The 24,323-nt window shown below is 34.9% G+C and overlaps 1 protein-coding gene across 2 annotated transcripts in view; it reads left to right on the top strand.

The window, feature by feature from the left end:
- TTBK2 (tau tubulin kinase 2) overlaps positions 1–24,323 on the top strand; it is an 80,962-nt gene that overhangs the window by 10,739 nt on the left and 45,900 nt on the right. For both annotated transcript variants that reach the window (XM_088167012.1, XM_014869294.2), the window contains exons 2-6: positions 10,949–11,108; positions 14,922–15,069; positions 20,614–20,687; positions 21,709–21,849; positions 23,124–23,228. In XM_088167012.1, coding sequence (XP_088023138.1) covers positions 11,040–11,108; positions 14,922–15,069; positions 20,614–20,687; positions 21,709–21,849; positions 23,124–23,228 — 537 coding nt within the window. In that variant the 5' untranslated portion in view covers positions 10,949–11,039. The remainder of the gene's footprint in view (positions 1–10,948; positions 11,109–14,921; positions 15,070–20,613; positions 20,688–21,708; positions 21,850–23,123; positions 23,229–24,323) is intronic.

Genomic DNA, 24,323 nt, shown 5'->3' with positions numbered 1-24,323 from the left:
GTGTTTTCTATGGGAAAAGTAGAAAATTCTAGAATTTAGTTAAGGTTCAGAAATTGCTTATGAAATTATGTTGAGGAATATCCAACCAAAAAGAAAAAGTTATTTAGAAAACTGAAAAGAATATTAAGACATGTGAGTATTGCATCAAGTGGCAACAAAATCGTGGGAATTCCTGTTCTTTTTTTCATCGGTTTTACATAGTAACTTATTTATGGAAAGAGAGTCATAAGTCTTTCCAGTTGTTTTACAGCAATTGTTTATGGCTGGTATTGAGTATTGAACAAAGTATTGAGAGTTCTGACATTTAGCAGTCTAAAATTTTTGTCTTGTCACCAATTAAAAATTGCAGTCATATGTTTTGCAGCTACCAGAAGTAACAACCAGTTTTTACATTAAAGTTTTCTTTTTATTCAAACTGTAATATTGCTGTATCTGACTGTCAGTGATTTGAAATGTGTTCTGTGAATTTTCGTTGTCAAAAATCTGACCCTGGATGTCTGCACTAACTTTATTAAGATGAAGATAGTCTTGAGGTTAGGAACTATGTATTATTACGTTGGTTCTCTGCATTTAAGCTATCAAATTATTTGAGTATAAAGATTAGAGGCATTTCCAAATCTTTTCTGAAGTTAGGTATAGGGAATAAAATCTATATGGAAACACTGAGACAACACTAAGCCCAACACAAAGTGGAAGGGACAACATGTGCAAAACAGAAGTTGAAGTGATAGAACAAATGGAATTTGGAGTTCCTGAATGTTTATAATATTTTTTTTTTAAATAACTTCACATAAGTGCCAGAAAAGAGTTTACAGAGTTTACTTGAGTTGAATTGGTTTGCTTTATGATACCATTCCCACAACAGCTAGCTGTCAACACTTTTTGTGTGTTAGATTCTCTCAAGTAACTGACAGAAAATTATGCACAAGATTTTGAGTTGGATCTCATCCGTTCAAATAATTTGAATTTATGTTGTTACAGGGACATAATTTCTCTGTCCTCTCTCTGTCTTCCCAAACATAATGTATGACTAAAATTCTGGAGTAAAGATCTGTATTCAACAGTGGTCATATGAGGATGCCTAAGGAAAAGTACAAAACCACAGATAATATAAATTACACTTTCTTCTAATTATTTTCTTTTTGTTAGTAAGGGACTTCCTGCACTGAATATACTTAATATCTATTTTCAGTAACCCACAGTAGTTTACTTTTTCATGTAGCTGGCTGTTGTTCACTTGAACCATTGTAAACTTCTGGTATTCACATTAACCTTTGGCAAGAAGTTGCACAGATTTGTTTGCTCTGAGTCTGGCTCCTGCTGACCTATTTTGATTTTTTTTTTGGGTTCCTTTATTAAATGACATCATAAATAGCTGATTCCTAGCCAACCTCTATATGCCCCTAATGACTTTGTAGACCTGTCAAGTATCTCTCTCTACTTCCCATCATCCCTTGAAAAAAATTAAATCATTGCTTCATGTGGAAACTAGTCTGTATCCCTGATTATCTTGTTGTTTTTTTTAATATAGGAAGGGCTAGAATTGTATACAATGCTCAAGGTATTAGTGAACCATGGATATATAAATGATCTTCATGGTGTTATCTGCTTTGTCTGAATTCTTAGGATTTGAATTTTTTTTGGACTGCTTGAGTTGCCATCTTTTCTTACTGTACATCATTATAACAAGATCTTGTTCTTGATTGCTAATAGTTTCTCATGTGTTTAATGAACAGTTAGGATATGTTCATGTGTTTAATAATAACAATTATTATTTTTCTGATGTACATAGTTTTATATGTACACACATAGAAACACATTTGCCATTTTATCTCCTGGTCATACAGTACCATGAAGTCACCCAGCAGGTCCCCTTAATTGTCCCTTTAATAGTTTGGATTGGAACTCTAAAGGTCATCTAGATTCAACCCCTGCCATGGTTGCCAGTCTGTTCAAGGCTCCATCCAGTCTGGCTCCTCCTTTTGAGGAAGCATTGTGTTTAGATACCCAAGGAATCCATTCCACATTTGAAAGCAGAGCTGTTAATGATCTAGATGGAAAATGATGAGTCAGGTTTTCTATATATGAACACTTTGTGCAAAAATATTTTTTAATGGAACCTGAGTGAAAATATTGATCTTAATAAATGATAGGTCATCAGCCTAAAAAGGGTAGCTCTCTGTGCTTACTGTTTATTTACAGATGATCTAGACAAGATGCAAATACTGAAATGACATAGTCTGGTGATGCAAGGGTATTAAAATTAGCAAATATGAAGAGGGAAGAACTGGAGAAAGACCTTGATACTCTGAGGTAATGATGAATGAAAATTATCATAAAGCAGTTCACATAGGATAAATAATTTAAAATTTACAGCAATGAACTTCTTTTGAATGTGGTCTTGCAGGTTCTGTGAAAATAACAGGTTAGTGCATACTAATACTGCTGGTCTCCACATCTCAGAGGGGATGGAACTGGAAAAAGCACACAGGTGGGGATCAAAATCAGTGAAAAACCAAAGAGCTGAAGAGGTAAATGAGGGGGCATATGGTAGGGGTGTATTCCCTGTGTAGGATTGAAAGGTGAACTGGGAGCAACTGTACACTGCCTTTTTGTGCAAGGGTTAATGAACCTCAACTGTAACTACCAGAAGACAAATTTGAAACAAAGATGTGCTTCCCACAGCATGGAGTTAGGTTACAATTTGCTTTAAGAGTGTTACAGGTGGTAAAGTTTTCATGGTTCAGAAAATTTCTGATGAACTTGGAGACAAAAAAATCTTAAATACCATCTTTGACTCGGTATTTTGGGTCCGAGCTTGCTGTATCCCCAGAAAATATTCTGGCAAGGATGATCGTGTGCTTTCTGTGTCCCTGTATTTTTCCCTAGACAATAGTTGCTGGCAGTAGTCAGGGGCAGAGGATTGCACTAGGTGGATCTTTGGTCCGAGGCAGCCTGTCTCCTCTTCTGATTAGCTCTCCATGTTATCTGCTTTCCCCCTGTCTAACCTCATTTTTTTCTGCTGCAAATTAAGTTGATATTTTTGGATTTGTCCCAACTTCAAATACCTTTGCCAAAGTTCCATTTTGGTTCTTTAATACCTATCTTCCATTTCAAACCTTGAAGGACCTTGGATTAGGAGCTCTATTTCAGTCAGTGTTGCTTGAAGCCACCTTCAGTTGCAGCTGTAAAACAAGTGCATACTCTGACCAAGGCACATTGCTGACTGGAACTCTTGCACATTTGTAGTTTCTATCACCAATGTTTTTTAGGGACAAACTGGTTAGGCAGTCTTAGATGAGATATACCCATTTCCTTTGTTGTTGTGTATTGTACTTGTAAATTTGATGTTGCCTGAGCCCATGTGATCGTTGTGGAATATTCTGTGAACAAGAGAGACTTCTTGGCACTGCCCAGAACCTCTCTTACATCCATGCCAAACTGAAGATAAAGTAGTAACTTGTGTGGTCTGCTGGCAGTATATCATATATTTATTCACCTGCCTTAGTGCCACCTCCCTTCACCAGAGCCAGGCACCAAGCCATTTCCCACCTCTCCTGTCATTTGGCAGTGCATAAGGACCCACTTATGTGGCTGTGTCCTACCCTCTGGTGCTAGGGGTGCTGACAGCAGTGCTGAATTGGTCTTGGCGTGAGTGTTGCTGCGGTTTTTCATCTTTTCTTTGTGCCTGACTTTTGTAGCGTTCTTGATCTGCTGCTGAAAAGTACAATCCTGCTTGAACAACTGAGGTATCTCCCCCATAAACTGTAATGTGATGGTGTGTCTTTCCTGCTTAATTCTTGCAGGGGTTGCTGTGTTGTGTGGCAGGATGGGTGTACGTTCCCCTCATTGACAAGGCCTGTCAGAGCTTGGTAGATGTCCTGCACTCCTGTGGACTCCCTCATGTTCCATCTTCCTGTCAGCTAGGCTCTTTTGGACTCATCCTGCTTGGTGTAGTAGTTGCTGCCCTCATTTCACACATTAGCAAAAAGAAGAACTTTATTTAAGAGCTGTATTTAAGGAGATGGAATACCTATGTATTCACAGCCAGTGCCTTCTCTTTATCACAATACTGCAGCAGATTTAGTTACGTGCTCTAAAGATAAGGATGCTAAGAGATCTGACATTACAGACTGAAAAAAGATCTTTTCCTCTGTTCTCTTTCCTATTCTGCTTAGCAAGCTGTCAGGTCTCACTCACTGTGTTATTGTGATGTGCTTTATCCACTGATATATCTAGAGAATTCTCAGTTTTTGTTAGTGAGGTCACTTCATGGCTGCTGCTGCAGCCTGAGCACGGTGCTGTGAGAGCAGTTGTGTGGCTGCCAGCTGGGCTGGCTCTGTGCCACTGGCAGCCCTTTTGGTCACTTGAATGCTGTCAGTGCACACAACATTTTGCTATTCACATGCCATCCATTTGAATGTCTCATCAAAGTTCCTCTGTCAATTTTCTTGCATTTTCAAAAAAGTTAAGTCTTATTCCCATTTATAATTAGAGTTTGCCTTGACCTTGACTTGTTTGGATTAAGCATTTTGCTGGGTATATGCCCTTGTATCACTCTCACACTGTCCTTAGCAGCAGCTCTTCTCCTCTGTAAATTGCTGTGTATCTACTCTGAAAAGTTTCATAGGCTTTGGAAGACATTCTTCAGAGCAGTGCATTGTCTCCTCTAGCTGTGTGTTGTATGCATGTGCTGGGCATTTCTGGTTTTCCTTGCTGAGAAAATGGATTTATGACATAATAGAAATAGATAGTACTAGTCAAAAGGTCAATAGTTTGGAGCATCTTAAAAGATCAATTTATTTTATTCCTTGGAATATAAATAGTGAGCTATTAATATTCTGAGTTTATCCTAAAAGGATAACTTACTATTCCGACATTTCAAAAAACTGGAAGCAAAGATTTTATTTTGTTGATAAATCCAGACTATAAGTAGTTTTATGTTATAACACTGTGCTGCTGTTTAAAATATCCTAATTGTTTGACTTCAAGCTATCTGTGTTCAAAACCATACTTCACTACCACTTTTCCTAGGATCTTGAAAAATTATTATTGTAAAACCTTGAACAATTAAGGTAATTGCAGAACTAACATTCCATTTTCAAGTTTCTTTGAAGAAGACTTGACAAGTAAAACAAATTTTTATAGCAAAAATCCATGGTTCTAGTTCCATTTAGGTTTGCTGTCAGTACCACAACAGTCTCAGTGAATCTAAGGCACAGAAATACAGCTTTTTTTTTCCAAACAAGTGGCACTTTTAGGGTTTTAAAATTAATTATTGAGTAATTAAAAAGGTTCCACAATCCTCTTTTTGATTTGGAGCTCACTCTGAGTTGTGAAAAAAAATTGAGAATGTATTCCACTTGCCCAAGGGTTAGGTTTCCACATTAGTATTTAAGGCTCTGCACACGAGGTTGAAGTTCAATAACTGGTTTCAGCAGGAAGCAATACAGTTGTCCAGCCCTTCCCTGTTCCCTACAGCTGACTTCCATTCTTTCTCTTTTTCTGACAGAAGCCTTTGGGCTCTAGTGGAACAGATGAAATTAAGAAATTAACTCACACATCTGAAAAATACCATGGTAAAAATGTCATAGATTAAATAGAGTTTTTGATATATGACTTATTCTAATTCTCCCCTGACCAAAATTTTCTGTTTTTCTGTAGGTAATAAATTACATTCTGTTTCTCTGATAGGTGTCACAACCATATAAGCTCTATCTGTCATGTGCATACAGATGCTTTCCTTTCTCTATGGTAAGATATAGAGTACCCTTTATCTCAGTTGCTCTGATCAAGAAACACTGAAGTTTACTTCAGTGCAAATGCTTTTAAGCCCAATTTAATTTTCAAATTTTAATTCTATTTTGGACTTGAAGAGGGTTTTGTATGCCTAAAACTTGTGTGGTTTTGCTGCATGAATTTGTTGGTGTAGTGAAAGATAATACACTCCTTTGATAAATTTGCCTTACTTGGGTTTTCATAATATTCTGGAACTGAATTCTCTTGCAAACTGAATATAGTGTGATAGCTCGAAATCTAAATCTTTTTAAAGTAAAACTTGAAACTAAACATTATATTTTTAACTCTGTCTTCAAACTGAGAAAATATCTCCACCTTTGTAATAACAACTGCAGAAGTTGCCAGAAGGAAATACAGACTCTTTGGCAATAGCACACAAGACAGTTGGGAGCTTTTCACACCTGGAATCTGCAAGTGGTGAATGAGTGGTGATGAGTATTTTTGGCAAGCGCTTGAGAAAGGAAAACCTAAAATGACATTGGTTCTGTGTTGAATTTTTAAAAAGATTTTCTTCACGACCGGTACGGTTGGAAATTTAAGTCAAGGTCTTAAATTCAGTTTTCTCATTGATGTGGTAAATGATGATTTTCAAAACATCAGCTTTTAATCAATGTATTTAGAAAATATTCAGGTTTAAGTGTAGGATGGCTTTCTAGTTTGGATGTTCAAATAGACGTATTTAAATAATTTCTATCCCTAGAATTAACCATTTGAAAATGTTCTTAGCATTTCTAAGACAGTGGAATTTACTGTAAATGTGATGAAATTAGGGCCTTTGAACATTTCCTACCCTGGTTTACTCTTTATGCTGGCCATCTAAAATTTTCTTTGTTCCTTAAGTTCTACTTAAAAACAGAAAATATAGAAATGGAAATCATCTTAGGTAGATTGCAGTTAATTTACTAGTTTTTTAATGAGCTGAAGGCAGGCAGGTAGAGCTCCTAATAGTAAAAGGTTGATACCATTTCATAGTGGAGGCAACAGGACATGCATTCCTTTCTATGGAACAGTAATCTTGTATGCTCTCTTGCTTTGTCCTGGAACTTGCAGCACCTCCATTCAGCCAAAATTGTCTGTGCTACTTTCTCAACCTTAGGTCTGAATTTAAACATCTATAAAGGCTGGTAAGCAGAGGTTGGCTTCAGTTTAGTCTATCTCTAAGGGGATTATATACATGCACACAAATTACATTAAAGACTGTGGGTTTTTTTCTGGAAATGTTGCATTGTGTTTTCTAATACCATATAGTCTCTTACTTGGATGGGGTAAATTCATTTTTTGCAGGGCTGATGTGTAGTTAAAATCAGTTAAAGTGGATAGAAGGGTTTTAAATAATGGATGTCTGTTTGTACTGTATTCTAGATATTAGCTCTAATGTTCCTTTACCTGTTCTTGTTTTATACTGTAATCAGTTCCCAGCAAAGGCTTATGTTATGGAACAGTCTATCCTCATTGTGTTGTCCTAGTTACTCCATGACCTGTCGTCTGGAAATAATTTTGACAGAGGGCTAATTGTCTTTAGTTGTGGTAGTTGTGTTATCTTGAAAAGTTCCTCTGAAGTAATAAACTGATCTGGTAAGAAAAGTGATAAGTTAATGAATACAGAATTTGATGAGATATTTTGCAATTACAGTCGCTGTTACCCTTTTAGGAGAATTATAAAGATGTGTTTGTTGTGCTGAAAATATCCTTACTGCCGCCTAAAAAACTGCACTGCTAAAGGATTCATCTGCTGAATGAGTAAGGGAAATCTTGCATCTTAACTGTGTCATTAATTATTCATCTGTTTTAGTAGAATACAGAACATGCTGGAGAATACAGAACATGCATTTCTTAAATTGTTAACAGCATTGTAGCCTGTTAAAGAGCTATGCTGAAAACAATGTATTTCAGTAATACAAATGCAGCTGTATTTACTTTTATGAGTGTTTAATTCATCTGTGGAATTTGGAATGGGCCAAGCAGTCTGAATTAAAACTCTTCCAAATTCAGAGAAATTTCAGTTTCCATCTTGACCTGAGAACTACCTCCAAAGAATGCATACTTTTATCTGTCCAAAAGTCCTTTAAATGTAGTCATCTCTAATAATGTCGTTTTCTTCTGTATAAATCTGGAGAAGGTGATTGTAACCTGAATTGCACCTACTAGAATGCACATTATCTGTTTTTAGGTAAGGAATATAAAGATATTTATCTGCTGCAGTACATCAATAATTAACATACTTGCAGATTATACAGTGTTAAGACCATTAGAGAGCACATCAGAGCAATGAAACTCTGCCTAGATCAGATTGTGAATAAGGACTTTAAAAACCATATTCTTGTACCAATGCCTGAGTGTAAGGATGGCGGTGTATAAGCATCTGATATTGTTGTGGTTTAGCAAAAGCATAAAGCCTTTTCAGACTTAAATTAGGGAAATAAGACTTCTATCACAAAGAAATAATAAGAAAACCTATTTTCTCCATATTGGGAATTGATTTGATAGAGTCTAATTCAGTGTGGATGTCTAACTCCTTGTTGCTGTCCATACCACAAGAAGAATGTGGAGCAAGGAGAAGGATTTTGAAGGAGAACCATGTAAAAGACCCATGGTTGTGAAGGAAGGCTTGAAGCTAAATGTATTAATTTACAGGAAGTTAAAAAAAGTATGTTTAGATGCTTAAATGACGTGAAATTACTGTAAATGGAATTTGGTTACCAAAATGTCAACATGTTTATAATGCTTGCAGTTTGTTATTATGCCTCAGGAGGTGCTCAGCACCTTGTCTTCAGGAGCTCAGGAGAGAACTTTTGCTTCCCATGCATGATAGTTGAATGGGTCTTGGTGTTTTATTGCTTTGAATACTTGGTTTTGATGATATAGAATAGATATTGTTGCTTTATAATGAACTAGGATGACAAGAGATTTAACAAGGAATTAGTGAGGAGTTGTGTACAAATGAAGACTTTTTTACCCTGGCCATGCAGATATTACATACAGTAATAATAGAATACTTCTGTGACAATTCTTAATATACAGGGTGGTTCTTTGAATGTATGTGTTCGACCTTTGCATTCTGGACCAGTTGCTGATGCTGTTAGTCTGCTCAAGAATCTACAAATCAATAGCTCTCAGAAATACTTGTCAGAGTTCTGACTCTTAAATTGTAAATTTAAATATATTAAAAAAACCATTGAGTATCATATCAGGAATCAGTATGCTGATAGCAGTATTAACAAAAAACGCTGAACAGTCATATCTTTAATTTAATAAAGCATCTATTTTTCCTACAACTGATGAATTTTGCTTATGTTTGAAAGCTTCAGCAAAAATCTTACTTGCAATTTTACATTTTGTTCTGGTGAGATGAATAGTTTCACCATTACTTGTTTTAAGCAAATATCAGGAAAAATAAATTCTCTTGAAGTTCCAGTATAGAACTGAACAATTTATTTGTGAAGATCAACCTTGATGTAACTGATGGGTGGTGGAAAGAGAAGCAAACATTTGAGTTGGTGGAAAAGCCATGGTATGTGCTTTTAGCATGTAATTTTGGAAATAGACTTTTTCCCCTTCATTAGTGGATTTTTGTCTCATCTTTGTTCCTGACTGTGTTATGATAATTCTGTTAAAAAGGACTGTAAGTGTGGTCAGTGGTTAGTAATGTTAAGGGATTCACATAAATGGCTCTAGTTCTTTTTAGAATTTTGACCTTCTCTGCAGGGGAGAATTTACTATCACTGGTAGAATTTGAATTGGTTTAGTTCAACCTGATTAAATTGCAGGATGGGTGCTGTTACTCAGAATACACACTCTTAATTTGGTTTCCTTTCATTTGTTTGAATTAAACCAATTTAGGTGTGTATTCTGAATGAACACTCCTTTACAGGCATGTAATCCACTCTCATTGGGTGTAAATTTAGATCCTCAACTAATCCAGATTAATATTTCTCCAGAGGGGTCTGTTTTATTTGGAGCTGATTCAACTGTCATAATGTCCAATTGACGCAAAAAGGCATAAATGTAATATGAAAAAGAAATATGAAAATGCATGGAAAAAACCAGTTATTGTCGTGTCAAACAAATGCTTGTCTTAAAAAAACAGGTTATTTAAGCAGCAGAGTGTTATTAAAAGAGCATAATTTAGTCCCAGTAGTAAGATTGGCATTTAGCCACATGAAAGGCCATACTGCTGATTTAAATCAGAATGGTTTTGCCAATTTTGCATATCATTTGTGAGTTGGTTCAGGGAGAAAAGTGTTGTTCACCTGAAGTTATGCTATTTTGAAAGCCACAGAAATAACCTAAAGCAAATATACTTTTTGAAGAGTATTGTCTTTGAATAAGAGCACTTATACAAAGACTTGCATTTGTATAATTGCACCAGTGTAACAATCAGCACAGTTCTAGAAAAACTCAAAGAGTTGAAATAAGCTTTTAATTGGTTGTAGTAGTTGCTGATGGGTGCCATTATGGATATATTAATCTCCAAAATACAATTTTTTATAATACTGTAATCCAATTCAGCAATGATTGCCCAAACCAGAAAATTTAAAAAAATCAAAAAACAAACTGTCGAAATTACCAAAGACAGGGGTTTTTTTCCTTATCAAAGACAGCTATTTATAGCCTGAAATAATTCTACTTCAGATGTTTAGATTTAATCAGAAATAATCATAGTTACGTGAAACACATTGTAAAATGTGAATTAGTCTGTATGCAGTGGAACTGAAATGTTAGTATGTATTATTAACATTGTAATTTTTGGTTAATATTATTTTAATGTTGTTATATATTACTATTAATTAATTAAACAATTATTTAATAAGTCATTAATTAGATTTTAAAAGAGATTATTAGAATTAAGTTTAAATGTAATTATGCCTTGCAGCAATTTGAAACTGCTTGTGGAATATACCTCTGAAAATGTTTAAGTTCATTAGTTCTATATTGAGATTTTTTTATTGGAGATTTGAGAGAGCAAGTTGAAAAGTTAAGGAAGGATATCCTTGAATTTTTTTTCTGTACTGGAAACTGACTAAAATTTCAGCGTTAGTCAGTGTGGGATACCAAAACTAGTTAAGGTGCTGGGTGAGAAACAACTTTTGGTGTATTTCTTGTTACTGTGCTGATCACTGAGATGCCGTGCTGTGCTCTGTTCCTGCAGTGACTGGTTAAATGGAAGCCATTCCTGGGACCTGGATGGTTTCTACTGACGCAGACTTTGCATAGCAGCTCCATCGCCTCCGGAGGTTGCAATGAGCGGAGGAGGGGATCAGCCTGACATCCTCAGTGTGGGAATATTGGTCAAAGAAAGATGGAAGGTGGTGAGTATGCCTTCCTGCCATTCTGTGTCTTCTTTGAAACATGTTTTTAGAAAGAAGTGGTTTGTGCTCTGAAGGCAATTTGAAAATTCTCGTGAGATATATTTTCCTTAATACTTACATGAAATTGTGAATGAGCTTTAAAACTACTTGTTTCTCTTACTCTACTTTAAAGAGAAGTTATGAGGATTTAAAGTGGGTTATTTTTTTTTTTCTTTCCTGATGAGGACCTAGAAGAGCTCTTAAATCCCAATGTAGTGCCTGATCCAAGCACAACTGGAAGAGTACTGGTAGTGTATTGAACCTGATCAGTGATTATGTCAGTCTGTTTTGGAGATCAGTCAGATGCCCTCCACTGAAACTAGTAAGTTTGTGACATATGTTACTTCTTACAGGAAGATCTTACAGGACCTTGCTGCTCTTCCTTTTGTGTGTTGGATTTTATGGCATAGATTTATTCTCAGCTGATTTGTATTCATTTGATTGTGTGCCAGCATTGGCCTTACCATAAATAGCTCTGTTCCCTTTTGCTGTTCCTATCCTTGATTTGCATCATGAGAAACAGTATCCATTTGAAGCTATTTTTGCTGGGAGAAACAGGCTGAGTTCTCGTAGTTCCTCCTCCATTCCTCTGATCACTTTGGGTTTTTTAACTTAGAATTAAAAAAAAAAAAAAAAAGCCAGTTCACAATAGATCATTTAGAGTATCTGTGTGTGTAGTAGGCTGTGAAAGGATTCTGAATTGCTTGCTTTATATTACTCCCCTATTTCAAGATGTTTAGAACTGTAAGACTGAACATAGAAGATACAAATCATTATTAATTTAAAATTAATAAGAGAGAATAGTTTCAACTGTCTTGTGCCTTATCTTTCATTTAAAAATGCAGGAAGCATACTAACTTTGGATGCAGGATACTAACTTTGTGTAGGAAATCTTTGTATTTCCTTTTAGGTAAATAGAACCTAAATAGCTATCTCTGGAGTATAAATGTTTGTAAAATACCTTATGTTTCATCTCAATACAACAGTGAAGCAAAACCAGAAAGTATAGTCTTGAATCAGATCAAATAGTATAAAATAGTATTTTATATACAATAATATACAAAATACAATAGATATAATATATATATATAAAACATAACATATATATATAACATACTAATATATCACTATCCACAAAACTACTTAGTTGTCTGATGTGTGCAACAGTAGCTGTGTTTTCTTCTGGTTTATTTTCTTTCTTATGTAGTGAAGACTGCTGATGACTTAAGTGTCTTCTGGAAAATTCTGAAAGTAGGCTGAAGTTCATTTCATGTAATTATGCATTTTCACTCATATGTTTTCCAGATCGGGTATTAACAGGTAAATGAGTGCCAAGTATTTCCTGTCAGTAACTCTTCAATTTCTTCTGTAGCAAATATTAAGGATTTCTTGATGGCATCTAAGGTGACAGACTTCCTGAATTCAAGATTTCATAGGACAGTTTCCCAGTGGAAGAAACTGAAATGCCGTTTTTGGATTTTTTTACTATTGAGGACCTTGTTCTTTGCAGTTGTGAAAACCATATCTAAAATTTTTGGACATGAACATTTTAAAAATCCATATTCAATTAAATTCAGTTTTAACCTAGATGTTATTTAAGGTGATTCTATTTTGAAAGTAAGCATAAAAAAGACATTATAAAATATTTTTCCCCAGTGATAACCTCTTGCTTTCTTGGTGTCTGATAACATTTGCTTTTATCCTTTGTTGATGCCTCTTTTTTGCCTTTGAAACATTTACTACAATCCCTACTTGGAGAGACTTGGTTGTAATGATAATTGGATTTTGATATGTTTAAGAATGCCATTCAATTGGCAGTGTAAGAAAAGGTACCAAGATAAAACTTGTTGGAAATTGTTTGCTTTAGCCTGGAAGTGTACAAAGACACAGAAGTCGAAGAGAGAATGGAGAGAAAGAGTTTGGGGTGGGAGATGCTGAATGCAAAAAGAGAAGTCTGAAACTAATGAACAAAGTGGGAAATTATAATGCAGATGTAAACAAGGGCAATGTGGTCCTCATCGAGGTAAAAGATGTTGGGCAGATGTTGCAGGAGGCCAGTATGGTTGAGTGGTCAACAGCTGTGTGAACTGGAAAGCAAAATGCAAGTGAACAGAAGGTGGGAACAGGGATGGGCTGCCCAAGAGGAGCCTGGCAACGTTGCCTCTGTGTGATGAATATATGGGAAAGCCAGAGCTCAGCTGGTGCTTGTGACTGGTGAAGGATGTGAAAAGCAACAAGAAAAGCTTCTTTAGGGATGTTGGCAGCTCAGAAAGACCAAGGAGAATATGGGCTCGTTGTTGAATGTGTGTGACTCTGTGACAAAGGACGTGGAAAGTATTTTTTTCTGCAATCAAAAGGAGGTTAATTTGTGCCTGGAATACTGAGTGATGTAATTATTTGGTGTAATGATTCTGGTGTACTTTAGCTGAGGATATAAATTAATCTATTTATTTTATTAGGATGGTGGTGTTTTCGTTTGTTTAATTTTTTTTTTAAGCACACCAGCAGAGAAACAACCCTTTCAAAGCCGATCTTTCTAGGTGTGGCCATTTCTCAAAGCTGGTAAATTAAGTTAGATGATACATTTGTGTTTGTAAGGAGATGAGGATGACTGTGTCACCTCTTTCCTTCTCCTGTCACCTTTTTCACCATGCATTCCCACTGATGTGCTTGTACTATGCTGAAAATTCATGTGTTATTATCTTCTTCCTTATTCATAGAGCCTAAGCTATTTTAAAAAATTATTTTCCTGCTCAGTCAGATGTGTGATGGTCTGGATTTGTAGATTTTCAGAACCTGCAGATAGGTCAGCATATTGCTGTTCTCTAGAACCCTGGACTGTTTAGATGACATTTTATATAATGGTAGCAAGTGTATGTTTTCAGGTGACATTTAGAAAACCATGTCAGTCTTAGGGTAAGTTCTTTTTGTCTCCTTTTCTCTTTTATCAGCTTTAGAATGTTAGCCAGGGGAGGCATTTTGTGAAGCAACATTGACATTTTTGATATTGAAAACCAAAGAAGTGTCTGTTCCCCGAGACCACTTAAATCAGAGTGAAAAAATACCTATTAATATTTGCTCTGAATGTAGTGCAAACTAATTAGTAAGCCATGAACATTCTTTTTACCTCTTCCTTGCACAGATGAAACTTTCAGTGCTGCAAGTTTCTTGAGTCTGTTAATAAGAATGATATTGATGAATTGTAAGTGAATGTGTGTAACATTTGAGATGTATGTTCAAAGATAATCTTAAAATTCTTAAGATTTATGATTTAGCTGCTGTGTTTAAGCCACTCCATATAATAGAAAATACTCTCTTTTCAGGAAGTCCAAAAACCTGTATAACTGTACCTTTATTATTCAGCGTGCATTTTTCTGAAAAGAGAAGAAGATGGCATATTTTAAAAATGTCGCTGTGCATTTGTATTTGAAGATCTCTGGGCTGTGCGTGACTATTTGAGGAAAGACTTTATTCAGCATGCTGACCCTGCCCAGATTCATGCTGGGAATACTACTGCACTTTTCTATTATACTGTATACAATAGTGCAGATGGGGATCAGGTGTGCTCTCTTCCAAACTGTGGTTAGCCATACATTGGTCAATTATTCAGTAGCTCTTTTATGTTGTGAAGGATATGATTTTTATTTTAAAATCTGTTTGTAATACAACAGTGTTTAGAGTATGACAGACAGAGCAAAGAAGTATTGCTGTTTTATTTTCTTTCTTCTCCTCTCTTTAAGATATATTTTTGTTCTTTCTTTTTCCCCAATGTAGTTGAGGAAAATAGGAGGTGGAGGATTTGGAGAAATTTACGATGCACTGGACTTGCTTACTCGGGAAAACGTTGCACTGAAGGTCGAATCAGCTCAGCAGCCAAAGCAAGTGCTGAAAATGGAAGTAGCTGTGTTGAAGAAGCTGCAAGGTAAGGCTGTATCTTGGATTTGCAAGAAGTAGAATGTCAGTGTATCTTCTTTAAAAAAAAATTGTAATTATAGTAATATTTTGAGTAAATATTTTCTGTATTTTGCATGTTCTTGGTAAATGATTATTAAAAGCAGAATAGAAGCTCTTTCAGATTCTGAAAGTTTTGCTACAGTGAAGCTTTTGTTTGAAATGGGATGACAAGAAAATAAAAAGAACAACAAAAATAATTCAATTGCTGCAAAAGTTTTGATTCAGTCTTACTTTATTCTGAATATATCTTCTCTTTGTTTTTTGCTCTAGACTTTTTTGTTATTCTTGTTTGTATTTTTTCTTCTAATATGGTCTTTTTTTTCTGTACTATATAGCACTGAATATGTAAGAGTCCTAAATCTAGCATATGCAATAAGAATATTTGTTTTCTTTGCTGTGCAGGTATTGATGAGAATTCTAATACTGAAATGGGAAACATACTTTTAAAAGTCCCTGCAAGCAAAAGTCCCAACTTTGAAGTACTGTAACTTGTATGAGAAAACTACTGACATGTAAAATCTGGAAATACTTCCAGGGTTCAATTCCTTGAATCAGAGTTTGAATAGTCACACTTTCTTTACCTTTCAATAGATACTTTAATGAAGCTATCAATATAGAGAAATATGCTGTGGCTTCTCTTAATTGCTTTTTACAATGCAAGATTACAGAAAGAAAGTTTAAATAGTGACTTTTTCTTTAAAAATTATTATTTTTAATCTGGAAGATTTTGAATAATACATGAACTCCTGTCAGCAGCCCAATTTTTTCCAAACTCTTAGTTTGAATAAAACAAAGTCTGCATGACATATGGTGCTGCCTAATGTGCTGTAAAGGTCACACTGCAGCAGGAATTGACAGCCTCTATAGATTTAAGGGGGCAGGCATGTCACATGTTATGATGGTAACAAACTGTTCCTACGCTTTTGTCTGTTTCAAGGATTTCACTAAAACATCTAGTATTCTGTAGCTGAGCAAGGATTTTCTTTGAATTTTAAAGTTTCTAGTCCAGAGATGAATAGTAAATTTCAGTATTACCAATTGAAAGTTTGGAAAACATTTGTCAGGGTTCTTGAAAGAAATTATCCTAAAGACAGTGAGTTTTGAAGAACAATATACTCTGTAGCTCCTGGAGTTTTTAAACACTCAGAAATAATTTTTCCAACAGTTTATGTGTTTTTTCTGCACACATGAGCTTGATTCTATTTTTACAAAACCCAGTCTTTAAAATGGTATAGCTGAAACAACTAAGTGATAAGGAAATTAATAGATCTGAAAGAAAACACTGAAATTTGGTAGCACTACAATGCCAGTGTATTTAGGAAAACAGGACCTCCAGGACTGTGTACCTGGAATGCATTTTTACTTTCTACTGTGAATTACAGTATAGTGGAGTTTCAGTTAAGATATTAGAAAAGTTATTTTTTTGTCTTAGTCAAAACTTTTTTATCTTTTGAAATATTTATGGAAAAAAAAATGAGACATTAAAAGATTTATGTGTGAAAAATTGGCATAGGGCCTTACAGAAGTTATACTCTCAGAGGAATAGTTAGGAAACTATAATTCCAAAAGAAGAGTCTTTGGTTCTATTGAATCATGGGACGTGTAGATAAAAAGAACAGAACAATGAAACATCTGAACAACACATTCACTGAGACAAATTGTCCACATAATATATAATCCAAATAAATAATTCTGTTATTTATTTTCTGTGTTATTTCTCTGAACAAATAATAAATAAAAGCTTTTATATAACTGAAACTCAGATTTTCTATGAAATCTTTAGAAATAACACTTTTGAAAATCTTTATGACAAAACAATATAAACACATTATTCCTTACATTTTATATCTTGTTGCTCTCTTGCACAGAAAAAAAACAAACAAAAAAGAAAATAAAAAGAAGCTGGTGGTGATAGTAAACTAGAGGTGACCTCCAGTCATTGTTGTGGAAGTTAACACTGTTACTGCTCTGGTTTTAGACAGGGGATGTTGTAGGTTATCAGTGAAGCAAACGCAGTGAAGAGATGGATATATCTATATATCTATATAGATATATCCTTTTGCATATGTAGCAATTTAGAATTTGCACAGATGCACTATTTTAGTTTTACATGCACTTTTTTTTATCTGTACTTGGAAGGTTTTTTATTAGATAAGGTTATGGTAGGGAGCATTTCATGTTTTACAGAAAATCTTTGCTCCTAGGAGCCATTTGCATTAATTTCTTTACTTTCACAGGTTTTCAATATGGAAGAGCTAAAAATTTGAAGCATAGGGAAAATCAGGAAAAGTGGATGAAAATGCAGAATAAAAAGCTTTATAATTGCTTCTCAAAGATTTTTAAATTATTATTCTTAAATGCTTTTTTAATCATGTATAAATTAGTCTTTTTTTTCTCAAGTTTTTTCTTTTCATGCCAATTAAAACCAGGTGAAATTGTAAACAGTTCTTTTAAGATATTTTTGTAACAACCTTCTATTTTCATACGTCCTCTGAGACCAACTTTTATCTTGTTCTTCTATCCCATTTTGGTGTATGTGTATGTATGTATATACATATAATTATTCTCCTTTTCTCAAAGGGTTTAAGTTCTCTTCTTGCAAGGTGTTCTAGTTGCATTCGACATAGAGAGGAAGGAATAGAATTGTCATGAAAATCGTTTTTCTTTCAAGTATTTGAAAAGTTTCCTCTGTAATGAGAGATGGTGAGCTTGCAGTGTTGATGAGGATTTTCTTGATGTGTGGATCTGATTTTTAAAAATTATTGCACAATTTCTAGAATATTATGAAGAAACAGACTTTTAGAAGAGAATAAATAAACAGGTGTACTATGTCTAGAGCAGAATAGCTCTTCTAGTCTGTGCTAGGCCCAGGCACATTCTCAGTGTTATAAATATACTTTTGAATCTATCTGTATTGGAATCTTATTTCACAAAAACTGTGAAAGTGAAATAAGAATAGCTGTTGTCAGAAGTGCAGGGATGCAGTATTTCTTACCATTCTTTACTTTCAGAAACTTTAAAATTAAAACAGTGTGGTCATTTTTGCGGGGGTAAAATGAGTAATAACTATGTGATATAATTTAGTATATAAAAGTAGTAACTTTGTATATGGTACAGTGACTAATGAAAAACATCAAATAAGCTCTTTTTAAGACTCCAAGCTAGCAAAACATGCTGGAATATGTGAGTAATTGTATGACTTCTCTCTTAATTATGAAGGAGGACTAGGCTCACTGATACGGCCATTTATTACGGCTTAGTCATCAATTGCATCTTAATTTTTTTCTCCCTGCTGTCTCCTAATTATTATTGCAGAATATTGTTTAACTCTTTAAGTTCCTTATTTTGCTGTTAAAAAAAAAAAAAAAAAGAAATCTGCTGCAACAGATGGTTGTTTTGTTTAACCATGTTGTTAGGCCATCTGTTCCCACAGTCAGATGGGAGAAGACAGATTTATCACATCTCACTCAGTGAGAGTGAGACTCACTCAGTTGGTTTCTGTCTCACACAACCTTACAGGCTTCTCCCTCACTCATTTGCAGCTCTGGAGTGTAATTCAGTGATGGCAGTGCCTGGTGTAGGCTGTAAAGCTGCTCTAGTGCTACACTGCAGCAGCCTGAGGAATGGCACGCAGCCTTAGCAGCCTCCCTAGGAGGTTTCCAAGGGCAGAGTTGTTCCCTGCAGCCTATTACCCTCGTCCTGTCACCCTGCAGCCCAGCTGTGTAGCTCCCAGGGGTAAGAAAATACTGTTTTCCTGCTGAGGAAAAAGCTGTAGTAGGTGTGTATAGCCCCACTGGAGTGGTGGGGGATCATTCTATTTGAATAAGGTATTCAGGCTCTACTTCTGTCCTTCCTCTTTCCTCAGTTTTATGTAAAAGTTTTTAGGGAATTTACCACACAAACTGAGTTGGTGCTCCAGTCACAATGGGATTTCTCTGACCAAACTGAGTTTTGAACATTTGCTGAATTTGTCAGATAAAATCTGACTAATATGTTTCTCTGAAGATGTTCCTTCAGAACACCCACAAGTGGCTGTAAAATTAATCATAAATATTTGAGATGAGACTTCATTAATGGAAACTGCAGCAATGAATATACAAAATTTCATCTTGATAAATTTGCTAATCCTTTTTCTTCATAAAATGGTACTGTCTGTAATATTTCCTGTCTTACTTGAACAAATGGGTGGAAGGAAAAAGTGGAGGAAAACCAGTGATACTTAAAGTTTAGCACTTATGTATTTGCAGAAATATAGAGATTTCTTTTAGAACAAATTATTTTGATGAATCCTGTAAGATTTTCTTTGTTTAAAAGAGCCTACCTACCTGTTTAAATTGGATGTGGCAAGCAGCTTCCTGAGGAAGTAAGAAACAGGCAACCACTTTTCTGTCAAGTGAATTGAAAATATTTAAAAGCTGTAGGGTCAAGTTTTAGGGTTTTGATGAAGCGACAAGCACAGCAGTAGCAAAAAGTCCCCTCAGGTAATTAGCAAGACATGATGGTGTTTTGAAAACAGTAATGAGGGGGGTGGAGGTTCCCTGTTTATGACATTCTTGTAATCCTAAGGGTAAAGAAATTAATGATAGAAAATATTAGGTGCCATCTTCAGCAACTACTTGAGATCATCAGCTTTCTATTGGTTGTAGCTTCCATTGGTGTGAGAAAGGAAGGGAATTGGCCTGAGGAGCTTTAATCCTACAGTTCCCTGTTCTGTCGTGGCGTGGGGCAGAGTTGGGTCACAAGGGGTCCCAGCTTTTCTCCAGGTCATTGAACACTGGTACCAAGATGACAGGAGGTTGGCTCGCCCCTTGTGTTTCCAGCTGCAGCCTTTGGCTTCCCTTTTTCTCTGCATTTACCTGGGGAATCTTCTGCTTTGACTTACAACTGCAGGAGAGTAAGGAGATTATTCTTGACCTGTCTTCTCCACTGTTTGCTCCTAGGACAGGAGGAGGCTTTAAAGAAAATCAGCTTAAACAAAACTCTCAAAACTCTGATTTTTTTCTTTTTTCTTTTTTTTTTTTTTCTGTTTCAGTATACCTGAGCTGAATTTATCTTCTGTAGCTAAAGAACAAGGATTCTGTTCTAGGAAAATATATTAATAAATTGAATTAGTTGAATTACATTTACTGCAATTTTTTAATATAAAACATAACTCACAAGTGTTTTCTTTCATCATGGCAGCTTATAGAAAAGAGGAATATTGGCTAGGAATATTGTCTATTACAAACCATAGGCTTTGTAAGAAAATAACCTTTTCCAGTCCAAAATGCCTCACATTTGTGGAGGTTTAGGCAAGTTGTTGTGCATGTTTTCTTATGGAAGAGTGAGAGCTGTGGTATGGGAAAGCTTCTGTTTAATTGCAGGTAGAACTAACTTGGGTTTTATTGCTATTGAACTGTGTAGGGCTTAGTTTATTATTTTACATGTTTTCCAATAATTTCCTAGGTATTTACAGGAATAAACCACAGGATTTCATTATTATTATTGGCTAATTTGCTTCTTTTTCTCTTAGGAAAAGATCATGTCTGTAGATTCATAGGATGTGGGCGGAACGACAGGTTTAACTATGTGGTCATGCAGTTGCAGGTTAGTGTATCAAAGTGCTCAATGTTTGCTTGTGTGTGTTTAGGTTTATTAGCCAAGTGTAGATGAAAATATCCATAAGATTTTAGAGGATGCTAAACAAACAAACAAAATCCCAAAGATCACAAATGCATTGTAGTAAGTGAACCTAAATTGAGCATATCCTTATATGTTTTTGCTTTTATATCCTTTCCATAATTCTCTCAAAAGGAGAAAGCTTCCATTTTGAGAAAGATCTAACTGTTGGAAGAGTGAACTGTGATGTCTTCTGGGATATTTTACATTCCTTTTAAATCTTCACTTGAAGATAGTCTAAAATGCATTATATTACTATATTACTCTCTGCATTTTGTTGTCTTTTTTTTATAAAAGTCAAAAATCACACCAAGCAAATAAAAGAAAACACTTCATGTTACTGAAAGACTTGTTCATTTAAAAAGGGATTAAATAGTTGATTAGCACTTAGAGTTATGGGATTAATGTCCTTTGTCATCCTGGTGAATATGAATAATCAAAAATGTATGTTGTAGTTCATACTGTTGTTCGTCTGTTATTTTAGAACAACAGTTCTGTGATGTCATAGGGTTGTATTTCCTACATAATATATTTTCCATCTGTTTCATATAGTATGTAATTAAATTATGTATTTTCCTGAAAGAAATGAGTGTGAAGTCTTCATTAGCATTTTCTCAGTGGCCATTTTTTGGGTGTGATACAAATACAATTTTAAATATTAGTATTTGTACTGGTATTCTAATGAGGATTAGTTTGTCCTATGTTTTTAGGACTAGGAAGGTACTAAGGTTCATATTTAAAAAAAAAATTCTAAATTTATTGTTGGAGATACTCGAGAACAAAGTCATTACTTTTAGGTGAGATGTGTTACCCTTGAGTGTGGAAATAGGTGTTGAGAGTATTTAATGTTTAATCATGGACAACTAAAGAAGTAGGAAGACTTTACAGCATCTGTGAATCTTGGCATTAGTATTTTTTTACGAAATGTGCTTTTAATTTGTTTGCTCAGGGTCGGAACTTGGCAGACCTGCGTCGTAGCCAATCTCGAGGGACATTCACCATTAGCACCACTCTGCGGCTCGGGAAGCAGATTTTGGAATCTATTGAAAGTATTCATTCTGTGGGATTCCTGCACAGGGACATAAAACCAGTAAGTGATCATTAGATGGCTGCCTAAATAAAAATAGCTTCTATATTAGATGCTAAAATGCAAAATTGAGAAGGCATGGAAAATTAGATGTTTAATCATCAGGTAGGGCAGAATTTTTTCTATTAATTAATCTTGGATTGCAACAAAAGTAATTTTGGTCTTTTTCATTGTCTCCACTTAAGGCCTCCTTGCAATTTGCTGTAGTTGAAACTTCCAACTCTTATCTTTAGCATCATGTAACCAAGAGTATTTGCCATGAGATACAACAATGTGCTTGACTAATGGCAATTAATATTGTCATGTGATAAAATAATAGATACTAACTGTAGAGTTTATTTAGAAGTCCTTCAATAGTATGTATTTAATTTATTTTCAAACAAGGAAATGAAAGACAGACTGCAGGAGAAAACTATTGTTTTATTGTGCAATTCTTATTAGATCTATTGCTAATGTGTCAGTATGAGGAGAGTGCCTTCCTAATGGTATCATGCTTTTGTTCTTACTACTTTCTATTTTCTTTGAATTTATTCCTGAAATTCAATTCACCTATTTTTAATATTGGTCTGTAAGACAAATATCATTAGAACTCTGAACTGTCAGAATTTGTAAATGAGGAAAAAATAAACTAATCTTTGTGTTTTCTAATAGATGCAAATATGGTTGGTTATATTTGACATATATTGCTGTTTCCTGTCAGCTTAATGATGATTACATAAAACTTCCAACAAGTTTCTGTACATTAGAAAAATTTCATTTGCATCACTTCTTCCTGGCAACTTTTATAAAACTTGTATTGTCCCTGACCCTTCCCCATTTAAGCCTTCATTTAATAGGAAAAGGGCATCGAGGCAGTGAATGTTAAGTGAAATTGGTGAGAAAGAATTAGCTGGAGCTAATTGTGCTTTGTACTGAACTCAAATCTTGAAATCCTTGGTTGTTTGTTTTCCTTGTGACAAATTAGGCAAAGCTGAAATTCTGTGACTAGTTGACATAACTAGAAAATTCTTGCCAAAATTTAATATATTCTAAGTGATAACGTAAGATGACAATCTCTTAGGATAATATAGGCCACTGTTCAGATATTCTAAGTTGGGTGATTGTTTTTCTTAAGAACATTTTCTTCAAATTTATTGGGAGTTCAGTGAAGTGAAAACATGAATGGAAAGATAGAGAAATAGAATATGAATTTTCTGGTTGTGTTATTGCATTAACATGTGAACACATTGAAACTTGTGTGTATTCATCTATCATTCTGTATTTGCTTTTCTTCCTAGTCAAACTTCGCAATGGGACGTTTTCCAAGCACCTGTAGGAAGTGTTTTATGCTGGATTTTGGCTTAGCACGGCAATTTACCAACTCATGTGGGGATGTCAGACCAGTAAGATTTTTTTTTTTCACAGTTGAAATCTGAATTCTTGAATGTGGTAGCATGCTGTCTTTTCTTCTGGAGAAGTGTGGGAGCTGCACTGTACTGGTAACTGTTGTAAGCTTGACAAACACCATCCCGGATCAGAAATGCCATGTGATTTATTAATTATGTTAAAAAGTAAGGAATGAGTCAGGTTTCTGGTTTTTGGCTTGAGACAGAAGTGCACATCTAAGATATTTTGGGATAGTCATTTTATTTGGAAAATCAAGTGATAAATAGGTCTTCGTTAAATATCAGAATAATATACCAGAGCTGAATTTCACATGCTGTTTAATATTGCATTTATAAAAACCCAAAAACTAGAAAAGGACTAATATTTTTTGGAATTCCATAATCATTATCTGGACTGTAATTTCAAATTTAGCATTTTCCTTACAGGAAAATATTGTCCCTCTTAATAAAGAGGAGTAAAAGGTCATTAAGGAAATTAAGGAAGGAGTATTTTGAGGGGCAGTTTTATGTAATGAAAATGTGTTCATGCTGTATTAGTCTGCCCCAGTGTCTGAGCATGCTGTCTAAAGGAAATGCCTTTATTTCTCATCTGAAGGATCCAGGGGTTTTACATACTCTTGGGTTATTCAGTTAGCAGAGACAGTTTCCCACTTGTTCCAGATATTAGCCTTAAAATTGTTTTGTTATAGTTGCAGTTTTCTTCTTATAGTATCGTTTTACTATGGTGGTCTATAAAAATCTTCAAAACTGAAAGAAAAGCATGTTAACATAAAGCATAAAGTCAAGACAAGGCTTTGCACACTTTTTCATGCTACTGATAGTTCAGAATTACTACTGTAAAAGAAAACACTTTTAACTGCTAATTTTGACAGGGATTCATTTTACCAAAGATGTCCTGTCTTCCAGCTGGCTGAATGACTATGCTTGTGAGAAGCTGACTTCAAGGAGAGAGGGATATATCTGTTGTATTCAGTAATAAGATATTTGTCAAATGTATAAACATGTTGAGAATAGTGAGGAGCTGCAGTTTACTAAGTTGTATGATCTGACACTATTATCTGGCTAAAACTTAAAAATCAGAAACAAACATTT

This window comes from Sturnus vulgaris, chromosome 6 (genome assembly GCF_052056855.1).
Source record: "Sturnus vulgaris isolate bStuVul1 chromosome 6, bStuVul1.hap1, whole genome shotgun sequence".
Classification (NCBI taxonomy): domain Eukaryota; kingdom Metazoa; phylum Chordata; class Aves; order Passeriformes; family Sturnidae; genus Sturnus; species Sturnus vulgaris.
The sequence above is the reverse complement of the archived record's forward strand: the minus strand, read 5'-3'. Positions and strand labels throughout refer to the sequence as shown.